The following is a 13,253-nucleotide window of genomic DNA, read 5'->3' as shown; positions in this document are numbered from 1 at the left end:
TTCTGTTTCCTTGAACTAGAAGCGCGAATGGATTCGAGTTTTTGCAATACAAAGTTTTTTCCGAGTTCTCATTCTTTTCGCCCTCATTCATCAGAAAATAGCCAGATCAGCCTATACAACCATGTTCAAAACCACTGCGTTTATGCCACTTCGTATTGCCTCTTTGGCCATGCGTACTTCCATCACTGCACCAACGAGAGCCTTTGGTACTGTTCAGACCAAGACCAGCCTGGTTTTTTCAGAACCTGTGAGTTGATTGAGTTGGTTCGTTTTCTTTTCATGCATTGCTTTGTGATTTCGAATGGGAGAAATTGTAATAGATCAGCTGTTGGAATCCTACACTTTAAGGGATGTGCATAATGGATTTACAGCAATGCGACGACTACTGAGCATGATTTCAAAGTTGAATGAGGTCGCTCTAGTGACTCTACACAATCGTATCCCATGTTTGTATATTTGATCCTGGCATGACTGAAGGAATCTCTTGCTTGGAGAGTAGAATAGGGTGGACTTGGCTTGACTTTTGATTCAGTTTCAACAGTGTAGCTTGTCAAGATGGCTATTTTGCATCTTGAAAACATCCATCCAGTTGCATTTTATAGCCATATTCACGTAAAATACAAGTTTTGTATTCATCTTGCAGCGACTGCCTCTGGCTTCGGAATAGACCATATTGAATGCTTGCTGCGTTTTCTATTAGAAATTGATTGCTTTAATAGATATTCCCAATTCTTGTTCCAAACACAACGTTCATCATATGATGTACACAAACTAGTTTTGAACCGAGGTTGTTTCTTTTTCGGCAATCAAACGCTGTACAATTACCAAATTTGAAACCAGATACCAAGGTTGACTGTTTTGATGTTGTCAAACTCCTCTTTGTTGTATCCTAATCTCATATGCTCGCGCTCCAATTCAAGACAGCAAAGATTGCATATTTTGGGAATGTAATTGTTGTTTTACGCCAATCACAGGAGAAACCCAATCGGTCTTGTTGATGGGCGTAAAACATTATTGTCCAGTCCATTTGGTGGAAATCTTTCCATGAAACTGGCAGTTTATTATGCATGGACACCCTAGTGTTTTATTTTGCATGGACACAGTTGTGATTGTAGATCCATCTTGCTGTTCAAGTAACTTTACGACTTTATCAATAATGTAGTTTAATCTGGTTTAAACATGATTGTATAATTTGAGATATTTTCTGACAATACTTTGACTATGTATGGTTTCCAACTAGCGCTCTAACTCGGGCACTGAGTATGGAGGTGTACATACCGTCACTTTGATTCCAGGAGATGGTGTTGGTCAGGAAATGGCCACTTCTGTCAAATCAATCTTCAAAGCTGTTAATGCACCCATCAATTGGGAACAGTTTGATCTGTCAGGATATACAGAGGCGGATGCTAATCTGCTTCGTCAAGCTATGGACTCTATTCGCAAGAACCGTGTCGCTCTTAAAGGTACAACATTTACATGCAGTGTTTTTGCATTGTGGAAGATTGACAAGTGATGCTAGATGTAGTCAAGCTGTGCCATGCATTTCTAACTGTACACTTTTAAATTGAATTTTTGTAGGTGTCTTGTACACTCCAGTTTCTCGCCTTGGACATACGTCGTGGAACATCTTTTTGCGCAAAGATTTAGATGTGTTTGCATCTACTTCGTTGATTCAGAATATACCTGGAAACTGGCCTACTCGCCACAAGGGAGTCAACCTGGCAATTATTCGTGAGAACACAGAAGGAGAGTACTCTGGCAAGGAGCATTCTGTAAGTAGATTTGTAATGATCAGAAACGAACCAAACATTTACACTACATGTTTATTTTTCTATACATAGCCTGTTCCAGGTGTTGTCGAGTCACTCAAGGTTGTTACTCGAGCCAAGACTGAGCGCATTGCTCGTTATGCATTTGATTTTGCGTTAAAGAACAAGCGCAAGAAGGTGACGATTATCCACAAGGCCAATATCATGTACGCAAGTATTTTTTGATGATGTGAGTATATTTATGATTTAAAATCGAGTGAAAATGACCAAGACATGAATGGGACAAAATCAATACAGGAAACTGGGAGACGGACTGTTTTTGAACACTTGTCGAGAGGTAGCCAAAGGATACAAGAGTTTTGGCATTGAAGTGGAAGACATGATCGTAGACAATGCATCGATGCAGCTTGTTTCCAAACCACATCAGTTTGATGTTGTTGTGTGTGGTAACCTGTATGGTAATATTCTGTCGAATGTGGGAGCAGCACTTGTTGGAGGGCCAGGACTTGTTCCGGGAGCTAGCATTGGACGTCACTATGCAGTGTTTGAACCAGGATGTCGTCATGTAGGCAAGGACATTATGGGACACAATACAGCCAATCCAACAGCTATGTTGATGTCATCTGTGCACATGCTTCGTCATCTTGGATTAGATGAGCAGGCTGATCGTATCTCGGCAGCATTACTGGCGGTGATCAAAGAAGGTCATGTGCTGACACCAGACATTGGTGGAACCAGCAGCACCACAGACTTTACCAAGGCCATTATGTAAGTAATCCAAGACATGAGTAGATATCAAGACACTGACTAATCCTTGTTATAATAGTGCTAAACTCTGAAGTTGACCAATGAAAAGCGGTACCAATAATAAAAAAATTGAAATCCACCCCATATTCCACGTGATTTGACATTGTTTTGATGAGGAGCAACTCGAGTGAAGTTGGCCAACTTGCTGATAGGGAGGATGGATCCATTATTACCGCCATTACTGGAACATCCTAATACGACCGACACTGTAGAAATGGATTCTGTTTTATCTTGTGTCGAGTCTGGTCAGCAGCCATTGTCTGCTACTAATGCTACACAGACACTACTGAATCTTGAAGACCAGTCATCTTTACAGTCTGCTCCTGATGCTCGTCCTATTCTTCAAGTGTTGCCTGTACCAAGAGCACCAAGAGCCATTCGAGAACGACGTCCATCTGCTCCTATGCTCATGTTTCCACCTTCTCCCATTTACGGCACTTCGGGATTGCCTTCGTGGTCTGCCAGGAGAGGATTGGTGCACTCTCAGAACCAACAGCTTCAGATACAGCAGCAGTTAATCATTCAGAAACAACAACTCATGTTACAGCCAATAGCCATGCTGCCCGACCAAACTGCTAATGCAGAACTAAATCACACCAACACTCGCAATCAAAACCCTGTAAAGACTGGATTGCATGTGAAGCACTTGCTGCGATTGCCTCTCAAACGGTATCTCACTTCCAATGCTTCCAGCACTACTGCAGAGGACCAACTGCCTTTTGACTCTTCAACTAATGTAAATCCTTTCACACCCAACGCCACTTTTGTCACTACAAATTCAATTCCCGCTACGTCGCTCGGCACTGCCACTATCTCTACTAATCATTATAATCAGTTACCATCTTCTTGGTCGTTGCGAAGATCCCATTCTGATTCTAGAAATCAGTCTCCATTGACTTCAATGGTTCCCGATTTGAACCCGCAATCTTATCTACCTAAAAATGGACGCCCTAGTGTTACTATGCAGTCTGGCGCTATGACTAATTCTGCACCATCACCTCATGCTTTTATCACAAAATACAATCCATCCAATACAGACTCCAACACCACTTCAAATATACATCACTCTCAATTCGCTTCATCATCGCTACCTGGAACTCCCGCTAAACCACTTCTTTCTACTCCTTCATCTGGTACTTTCCTAAATCTAAATCAACTCCCTAGGCGACAGAGAGCTGCATCGGTTCCTGCCATTGCATTTATGCCCTTGGCTCACCATCCACATACTGCTCATAAATCTGCTACTCCCGTCGCTTCATACACTGGTATATCGTCAAACAAACCCTCTAATGGTGATGTAGACTCTTTGGCGTTTGGTGGTGAGCTGGCCTCTACTCAGGGCGGATTTAAAACTACAACCGAAAACTCGACTCCAAACAGTTTTGGACGCAGATCCAAAAAGCGAAGACCTTCCATTTTGGATGATTTGCGTAAACGATCTGCTTCTGCCGAGTCCTCTGTCTCGTTGGGTGGATCGCTAAATCCACAAAAAACTCTGGATGCTCACGAGCGTATGCATGATGCTCTCGGTGCACATCTTCTGGTAGCACTCAAACGATCCGCGCTGTCTAAATTCACGCTTGCTTTCAAGGAACCCGAAGATGAAACTCGATACAGCTTATTTTTCATTGAACAAAACATTCACAACTGGAGATTCATGGCCATTATTGGCATTGTCTTTATTATTATTTTTGAGATTGTATTTTTTAAAGCCTTTTCCGAGCCAGCTGGAATCTCTACTCCTCTTGCAGATATCTTGATCATGGTGCTGGGTGGATTTATACCGCTGACTTTGATTGCATGCTTGTCTTTTTGGCTTCATCCCACTCATTTAGCTAGATTCATTCATTTGTTGTCTGCACTGTATATGGGCTCCATTACTGGAAGCTTAATATGTAGTAGGTTTTTTATCTCTGGAAAGCTATACGATGCTGTGACGGCTCCTTTCTTCATCACCACTCTGTTCATTACTGTATTTTTTTTCAAGGTGCGATTCATCTACACCTTTGTCATGACGACACTTTCTATAATATTTTGGTTCAGCGTCTCGAGTATTGCCTACGTACAAGAGTTTAAAATAGCACACGACGCCATGTCGCATTTAGATGCATCTTCACCTGACATCATCCGAGACGCATTAGCCAACGTTGTGCTGCGAAATCGAGTGATATTTGCATGGTCGGCAGTCTCCGTTATTCTTGCAACAATTGTAATTCTTGCCATGTCCTATGTCAATGAACGAAACCATCGCTTACAGTATTTGAGTGACATTCAATTCATCAGTGTGAATGCTAAACTACACAAGCAACTTCGAGGACTGCTATCGTCGTATGAGTCTGGCATAGCAGATTTGGACTCTCCGTTGGAAAAGGCTATCATGGGTGTCAAGGCATTGCTATGCTCTCATATCAATACAGAGCAAATCCGCTTGCTGCATATCATATTAGCTTGTCTCACATCTAGTAATTTGATGACTCCAGATTTGTACCAACAAGTCAGGCGTGGTGATGTGCACGTGGATGATGAGCAAGAGGTAATTTGTTTGTGTTGACTGATGTTGTCATTTAAAGTATGTATTCATCCTATTTCTCTTTAAATTTGTATTATAGAAATGGCTGTTTAATGAGATTGCAGCAAAAAAGATTACCAATACAAACAGTTCCTCATCTGCTTTGTCAATCGACTCATTTCAATCACCAGAAAACGGATTGTCCAACAAAACTGTCGCTCCTGGATCTGCTCGATTTCATTCAAAACAACGACGCAATCGAACCTCACACATGTCACATCGAGACCACCGAACAAACACTGTATCACACGGTTCTAGTTCTGGTCACGATGCAGTGATTGATGTACCATTTAGCAATTCAGATAACGACGATCATAAAAATCCTATTGAGCCAAGTCACGCTACAGACTCTGTCAAGATTGCTTTGTTTTCTCCAACATCTCACCGGGCTTTAGAAGGAAAGGGTTATGAGCAAGATTTCTCATCCAATTCGAGCGACAGCATGTATAATGGAGTCGACTTTAATTATGACAAGGAAGGCTTTTCCCATGGCATGCAGGATTCTCTGACTTTGTCAGTAGATCTAGACGACACCGATGTTCAAAAACTCATGAATGACGAAATCCGTTTTATTCTATATCAAGTGGATGATTTCAATTTCCCCATATTCGATCTTGCCGATGCGTCAATGAATCGACCACTGTTTTTCCTGTCGCATCATTTGATTGTAGAATCTGGCTTGTTGGCTCGTCTTCAGTTACCCGAGGATAAGTTTTTGAGATTCATTACTGCTGTGGAAGCTGGATACGATCATAATCTTGCATGTAAGTATACTTTTCAAACAGCAGTTTTTTAAGTGATTTTGAAAATTGGTTATAAATTGAGTTTTAATCTGACATGTATTGCAATAGACCACAACTCTATTCATGCATCCGACGTCTTGCATTCCATTAGACACCTGTCCCGACTTGAGCGTATTACGGGGAGCTTTTCCGATCTAGAGATTTTGGCCATGTATTTAGCTGCTTTAATTCACGACTATGATCATCCTGGCGTTAGTAACAACTTTTTGATACAGACAAATGACCGACTTGCCATGTTGTACAATGACAAATCTATTCTTGAAAACCATCATTGTTCTGCAGCGTTTAATGTGCTGATTCAACCAAAGAACCACTTTTTGGAGTCTCTGGATCGCAAACCGTATAAATTGTTTAGAGCCAATGTTGTTGAGATGGTACTGGCTACCGATCTTACTCAGCATTTCTCTTTATTGACGACGTTTAAGAAAAAGGTAAATGCATTTGAATGGTTTATACTAGACTGGAAAGACGTGTACTAATATTTTTGGAATGTCGTAACGTACTGTTAATTTGTGTCAACATCAGGTGGTAACAGGAAGCAACTTTGATCCTGTTGGAAGCCAAGAGGATCGACTCACATTGATGCAAATGCTGATGAAGTGTGCAGATGTGTCCAATCCTACCAAAGCCTGGCCACTCTATCAAGAATGGATTACACGTATTACAGAAGAGTTTTTCAACCAAGGAGATCGAGAGAGTGCATTAGGACTTCCCTTTTCTCCGTATTGCAATAGAAACGCACCCAATGCTACAAATCCGACATCGAGCCAACAAGGTTTTATTGAGTTTATTGTTAATCCGCTGTTTGAAGCCCTAGAGTGCTGGACACCTGTGGGCATCATGCGTGAGGGTTTAGATCATAGTCGAGAGCGATTCTGCAGTGGATTGATTGCAGCCAACACAGTTTCACCTCCATCTACGACACCAAGTCCAGCCAACAGTCTTGGTCCAATTGCATCAGCGACACCCCATTTACCACAACAACTGCAGAGTAGATTGCCAGATCTGGGTGCTTCTTTTGATTCATCTCGATCTCAATCAAGCATACCCTTGACTCCTCCTAACCCTGTACAACACCTTCCTAATGCAGTCAATGCAACATCATCACCAAATCTCTCGGCTCAGATTCTTTTTCCTCAACAGACGTTTACAACGACTAGTTCAGGTGGAGGAAGTAGCTCAGCATCATCTATTGCTATGCGTATACTGTCTCCACGAGGTTCAAAACGAAATGCTATAGGAGGAGGATTTCGATCAGGTCTTTCGCTGTTTACGGATCGTCCAATTGGACTTACGATTCCTAGTATTGGTGAAGCAACATCTCGTTCTGGTGCTATTTCATCATCTGTTATAGCAACTTCTCCACAAACTCCCGTGTCCAATACGGGACATCACACTGATAAGATCTATTCTGATTCTGCAGCTGTAGATGTCTCACATGCTTATCCTCCTATTACTTTACGCCCAATTGAGAGTGTTGAAATATCACCTCCTCTCTCTGCTCCCTTGGCTTCCGATGGCCAGAATATCGATAGATTTAAAGAGAGATGAAAGTCTCCATTTGACTTGTTTTCATTAGAGTTTTCCTGATATAGAATCATTAAAGTTTGCATTCACTGGTGGAAATGCCAACAAATTAAAAGTGTTTTTTGGAATTGATTTTAACAGTTTATCAGCAGTAAACTTTTCTGATAGTGTTATTGTCTTGAATATGGTGCGTATCTTGTCATCATCAAGTGTACTAATGAATACATTGTTTTATATAACATCAACTGCATTCAACTCATCTTATTAATGGTTTAAACATTAGCCTCTCAGACTCGATATCAAGGTAAACACTAGCAGAATAAAGATTCATTCTATTCATTCCATCCATTCCATTGACAATTAATCAACTATACAATCCTCTTATTAAAGAGAAAACTATCCAATCGCTCAGACCGAGTCAAGGCCGTGGATTATCACCCAACTGAACCTTGGCTTCTGGTTGCGCTTTACAATGGCTCTGTTCATATTTGGAACTATGAAACACAGGCAAGTCATTCATCTGCTCATGTTTGTGGTCTTGTCTAATACTATCATTACTATTCAACATGGTTTAGGCTCTTGTCAAGACATTCGAAGTGTCTGAACTCCCAGGTAATGCTGTCTTGTTGAATTCCTCTAGATCTTGTCTTGTTGAATTCTACTAGATTCTGTCTTGCATAACCACTCTTTGATTTCAAAATGACTTATGTTTTCAATCCAATTGTTAAACTATAGTTCGTACCGCCAAGTTTATTGCTAGGAAATCATGGATTGTTACTGGTTCTGACGATATGCAAATTCGAGTATTCAACTACAACACCCATGAACGAGTCATCTCGTTTGATGCACACGCTGATTTCATTCGAATGATTGCTGTGCATCACACTTTACCATATCTCATATCTGCTTCAGATGACTATTTTATCAAACTTTGGGATTGGGAAAAAGGCTGGCGCAACATTATGGTATATTAACAATTGGGGTTTAATCTTTTGCTGCTACTACACATCTATAGGTCTTGTTTTACATCACTCATGTATGCCAATTCTTTATTATAGACCTTTGAGGGACATACGGATTTAGTTATGCATGTGGCATTCAACCCCAAAGATAGCAACACTTTTGCTAGTGCTTCCATGGATCGCACAATAAAGATATGGTCGCTTGGATCTCGCGTTCCAAATTATACATTGGACGGGCACAAGAGCGGTGTCAATTGTCTTGACTACTATCATGGAAGTGACAAACCATATCTTGTCTCTGGAGCCGATGACAAGTACAGTATAATTTGCATGGATTTATTGTGAACGTCTAGTTTGTAGATCTAATTTACATTTGAATACAATCCAAATCGGTATTTAATCCTGGTATCAACATGATCAAACAGAACTGTCAAAATTTGGGACTATCAGAACAAGTCTTGCGTGCAGACCCTTGATGGACATACCAACAATGTTTCTATCGTGTGTTTCCACCCCGAACTTCCTATTATTGTCAGTGGTAGTGAAGACGGTAAGTGCATGGGTTTCAATAGCATACTGAATAGTTGGATCAAACTGTGTTAAGAAATATTTACTTGTTGCTGACATTTAATTGACATCTTCATTCAAATAGGCACTGTGCGTATCTGGCATGCAAACACGTATCGTTTAGAAAACACTCTCAACTACGGCATGGAGCGTGTATGGGCAGTTGCCTACCTCAAGGGCAGTAACGATCTTGCATTTGGTTACGATGAAGGCACAATTGCCATTAAGCTGGGTCGTGAAGAACCAGCTGTTAGTATGGATGCCAGTGGAAAAATCATTTGGGCTCGCCATTCTGAGATTCAGACCTCCAATATCAAGGCATCTGGCGAAGAGGTTCATCTTGAAGATGGCGAGCAGGTGATTCTTCCTGTCAAGGATCTTGGTAGCTGTGAAATTTACCCACAGACACTTCAGCATAGTCCGAATGGCCGGTATGTATTTCGAACCTGTTGTGCACTGTCTTGATCTTCAGCTTTTGCATGTGCTTTGGAAACACATGGCAGACACTAATGCATTACTCTACACCTGAAATATCATGACAATACACTTAGATTTGTGGTTGTATGCGGTGATGGTGAATATATCATATATACGGCTCTTGCATGGCGCAATAAAAGCTTTGGACAGGCACTCGAGTTTGTATGGGCCATGGATTCCAATGAATATGCTATTCGCGAGTCATCATCTAGCGTCAGACTATTCAAATCATTCAAGGAAAAACCCGTAAGCATCCGACCCAGTTATGGAGCTGAAGCTATTTTTGGCGGTGCATTATTGGGTGTGCGTAGTAGCTCGTTTTTAATCTTTTATGACTGGGAAACTGCACTTCCAGTCCGTCGTGTGGACGCTGCTGTCCGTAATGTGCTTTGGTCAGAGTCTGATCTTGTAGCCATTGCCAGTGAAGAGTCGTTTTATGTTCTCAGATTTAACCGATCTGCCTATCAAGCCCACATTGAAAGCGGCGCTCAGGTTCAAGAGGATGGATTTGAAGCTGCCTTTGAATTCGTTACTGAGATTTCCGAGAGTGTTCGGACTGGCTGCTGGGTCGGTGATTGTTTCATCTACACCAACGTAGCAAACCGACTCAACTATGTTGTTGGAGGACAAGTGGCTACACTGTCACATTTTGATAACAACATGTACCTCCTCGGTTATATTCCTCGTGACAACCGCATCTATATTTGCGACAAGAACCTTGCTGTCATGAGCTATTCATTGCCACTTTCGTTGATTGAATATCAAACTGCAGTGATCAGAAACGACATGGAGCATGCTGCTCGTGTGCTACCATCAGTTCCTGTTGACCAGCACAATCGTATTGCTCGCTTCCTTGAAGGTCGTGGGCTTAAAGAAGAGGCCCTTCACGTTTCGACCGATACGGAGCACAAATTTGAATTGGCAGTCCAACTTGGACACCTTGATATTGCGTACGAGATTGCCAAGACAGCCGCGCATGATCAAAAGTGGAAGACCATTGGCGATGCTGCGCTTTCTGCATGGAAAGTAAGTATATCTAGTGAAAACTTAGTGCACTGGATTGAACATCACATTTAACATTTACTGTATATGTCAAATTTAATTTATGGAAATCCATCATGCTTGCTAGTTTGGACTGGCAGAAGAATGCTTGCATCGTGCTCGGGATTTTGAAGGTTTATTAATGATTTATCAGACATCTGGTAATGCAACAGGATTGGCAGAGTTGGCCACCATGGCGGGTAAGTGTGTCGAGTATCAGATCAATATATATCTTTTGTTGGATCATTGAATGTGGACAATAACTGCTGTACTGTCGTCGAAACTAACACTGTTGTGTGATTGTTTTCATATTGAATTGAAATACTCAGTTGAAGCTGGATCCAACAATATTGCATTCGTATGCTTTCTTTTGCTTGGTCAGACCGAGCAATGTGTTGATCTTTTGATCCATACTGGTCGTATTCCTGAAGCAGCATTATTTGCGCGCACCTATGCACCTAGCCAGATCAATCGTGTTGTTGCGTTGTGGAAAGCATCTTTGGAAAGTCAGGGTAAACACAAGTCGGCTGAAGCACTTGCCGAACCCACTCGCTATCCAAATCTCTTTTCTGATTTTGAATATGGCTTGACTGCGGAAATGGGTTTTAAGCGTCGTCGTGATCGTGGACTTGTTTCGGCTGGAGAGTATGTTGAATGGAAGGATTCGCTGGACTGGGATGTGATTGGCCGTAAGTTGAATAGTTTGTTTTTATTGCCACACTGCAGTTCTATCTAGCATTGATTTAAATATGTATTTACAATGGGTTGTTTTGAATTTAGAAATCAAAGAGCGATATCCCAATGGAATTCCGCCAGAACTGAGTCAGCAGCAGCCATCAGCTTTAACATCTCCTGATGGACTTGGTTCGCAGAGTGCACAGAGCATGCGAAGCAATACCAGTCTAAATGATCCCTATGCATCTACTTCCACTTTAGCCAAATCTGATGTAAATGGTAGTCAAGCTGCGCTTATATCACCTGTTCGTTCTGCATCACCAGCTCGTCGTACGCCATCGCCGAATCGGATGATTTCGCCCATTCGCGCTGCACAAACATCTCCTGCTTCAGTGTCTAATGCTGCCTCTTTTTCACAGCCAAGTGTCATGCAACCTCAGCAACACAGTCAATCTGGCTCTTTTGTTTCGAATCAATCAAAGACATCGAATGTGTCGTTTGAGGTAAATGAATGGATATGGACTGTGTATTTTGCATTGGGTTACTAATCTATTTCTATTTTATGTCTTTTTTATTGCATGGTTCAATAGGCATCACATCCACCTCACCCAACGCTGCTGGGTAAAACACATCTCACCGGTATTGCTACTGACGATAGACCTGATGGTCTTTCCGACAGTCTGAGTCACCTTAGTCTAGATGTCAACACCACTGGCACAGGATCACTTCGTGGTGACATGGATTTTGAAGATTTTAGTTCAATTGGAAACAGTACAACAGCCAATGATGATCTGGCTGCATTGAACGATGATGAGATTGATGCGTTATTGATGTGAATATCCTTTATTGATGATGACTTAATACATTGGTTTTATTGTTTTCAATGTTTCAGTGTATTTAATTTAATTTATACTCGGTTTAGAATCAAAACTGTTGATGTGCTTGCTTGTCAACGTAATAAGCCTAAAACAACACATCAACTCCATACCATGTTTGAATGGATTGAATCAAAGCCAACTTCAAGTGGGTCGTGACACATTTCCAAACTCTAATGCCAGAGCTTGTAATGTTCGCGACATGTCTTCATCTTCCTCATCGCTCATCTCGCCATCATTGCGGATACTTAGTACACTGCTTCGTATAGCATTCGCACTTGAAGCATTACCATTACCATTCATAGTTAGTATGGATCGCTTATCCATAGTAGAAGGTGATCCAGACAAATTTCCCGAATACCCTCTTGTGATGCCAGACATGTCATCATTGTTAGATATCCCAGTTACACCTTGTTGTTGCATTGAATTGAATCTTAATCCTCCAAGAGCAGCATTTCCCGTTACTGAAGCCGAAGGCGAGTGTGTAAATTTGCGCAAATACGATGCAGTGGATACAGATAGGATATCGGGGATATATGCCAATTTAGTTTGAGAACCACTTCGTGATTGAGTTTGAAATTCGTTTACAGATGAACGCCATGCATCTTCTTTTTCCAATGCAGTTGTAGAGGCTGTAATGGGTTTGTCATCAGAATGAGACAATGAATGACTAGTTGATTCATTGTTTAATCTTGCTTGTAATGGATCATTGACAACCGTATGCAAATGTGCGAGTGTTTCTGATGGAGAGGTTTGAATTGATGCATTTGGGAGTTGAGAGTTGGGTGGTGGTGTGAGCGCATATCCGTTGAATGTACCTGATATAGACGACACCAGAGAATGGTTGACACGCTCAAGTGACGGAACGACAGACATGAGTTCAGGAAGTTGTAAAATCCGAGTATTCATTACAGCAGATGAATGAGCGTGATTAAAAACTGTTTCAGATTCAGTCTGCTGTCCTTCAGATTGAAACTGTGATTGACGCGAATCACCACTGGATCTTGTATTATACAGAGATGCAACAGAGGAAGAAGTTGAAAGAATTGTATTTGCGACAGAAGTTCTCAAGGTTGATGCTTCCATAGCAGACCTGTGTAAACCATAACCCAATGAAGCCACGCCAGAAAAGCTTCCTCGTGTAGAGGTAGAATTAGGTATCAGCGTTTGATTAGCAGTTA

General features: G+C 41.5%; 4 protein-coding genes across 4 annotated transcripts; all 4 read left to right on the top strand.

The window, feature by feature from the left end:
* The first annotated feature begins 82 nt into the window (after positions 1-82).
* On the top strand, positions 83-2,659 carry BATDEDRAFT_37169 (isocitrate dehydrogenase (NAD(+)) IDH1). The gene is made up of 6 exons (XM_006680375.1): positions 83-247; positions 1,241-1,463; positions 1,579-1,772; positions 1,842-1,975; positions 2,067-2,537; positions 2,596-2,659. The coding sequence occupies exons 1-6, from the start codon at positions 122-124 to the stop codon at positions 2,606-2,608; spliced, it is 1,161 nt and encodes a 386-aa protein (XP_006680438.1). The 5' UTR covers positions 83-121; the 3' UTR covers positions 2,609-2,659.
* Positions 2,660-6,097: 3,438 nt separating this feature from the next.
* On the top strand, positions 6,098-6,683 carry BATDEDRAFT_12624 (uncharacterized protein; the record flags this gene model as incomplete). Its single annotated transcript, XM_006680188.1, has 2 exons — positions 6,098-6,418; positions 6,516-6,683. Coding segments are annotated over 2 exons (489 nt in total), but the record flags the coding sequence as incomplete, so codon positions are not given.
* Positions 6,684-7,631: 948 nt separating this feature from the next.
* Positions 7,632-12,081, top strand: BATDEDRAFT_35513 (uncharacterized protein). Its single transcript, XM_006680338.1, has 13 exons — positions 7,632-7,662; positions 7,759-7,779; positions 7,866-7,982; positions 8,051-8,087; positions 8,211-8,440; positions 8,534-8,751; positions 8,863-8,987; positions 9,090-9,435; positions 9,556-10,507; positions 10,611-10,722; positions 10,852-11,211; positions 11,303-11,700; positions 11,788-12,081. The coding sequence occupies exons 1-13, from the start codon at positions 7,660-7,662 to the stop codon at positions 12,031-12,033; spliced, it is 3,165 nt and encodes a 1,054-aa protein (XP_006680401.1). The 5' UTR covers positions 7,632-7,659; the 3' UTR covers positions 12,034-12,081.
* A 193-nt stretch (positions 12,082-12,274) lies between these two features.
* Positions 12,275-12,625, top strand: BATDEDRAFT_90194 (uncharacterized protein; the record flags this gene model as incomplete). Its single annotated transcript, XM_006680486.1, has 1 exon — positions 12,275-12,625. One exon carries the CDS (start codon positions 12,275-12,277, stop codon positions 12,623-12,625), a length of 351 nt encoding a protein of 116 aa, XP_006680549.1.
* Between the last annotated feature and the right edge of the window lie 628 nt (positions 12,626-13,253).

The sequence above is a fragment of the Batrachochytrium dendrobatidis genome (genome assembly GCF_000203795.2).
Source record: "Batrachochytrium dendrobatidis JAM81 unplaced genomic scaffold BATDEscaffold_9, whole genome shotgun sequence".
Taxonomy (NCBI): Eukaryota; Fungi; Chytridiomycota; class Chytridiomycetes; order Rhizophydiales; genus Batrachochytrium; species Batrachochytrium dendrobatidis.
The sequence above is the reverse complement of the archived record's forward strand: the minus strand, read 5'-3'. Positions and strand labels throughout refer to the sequence as shown.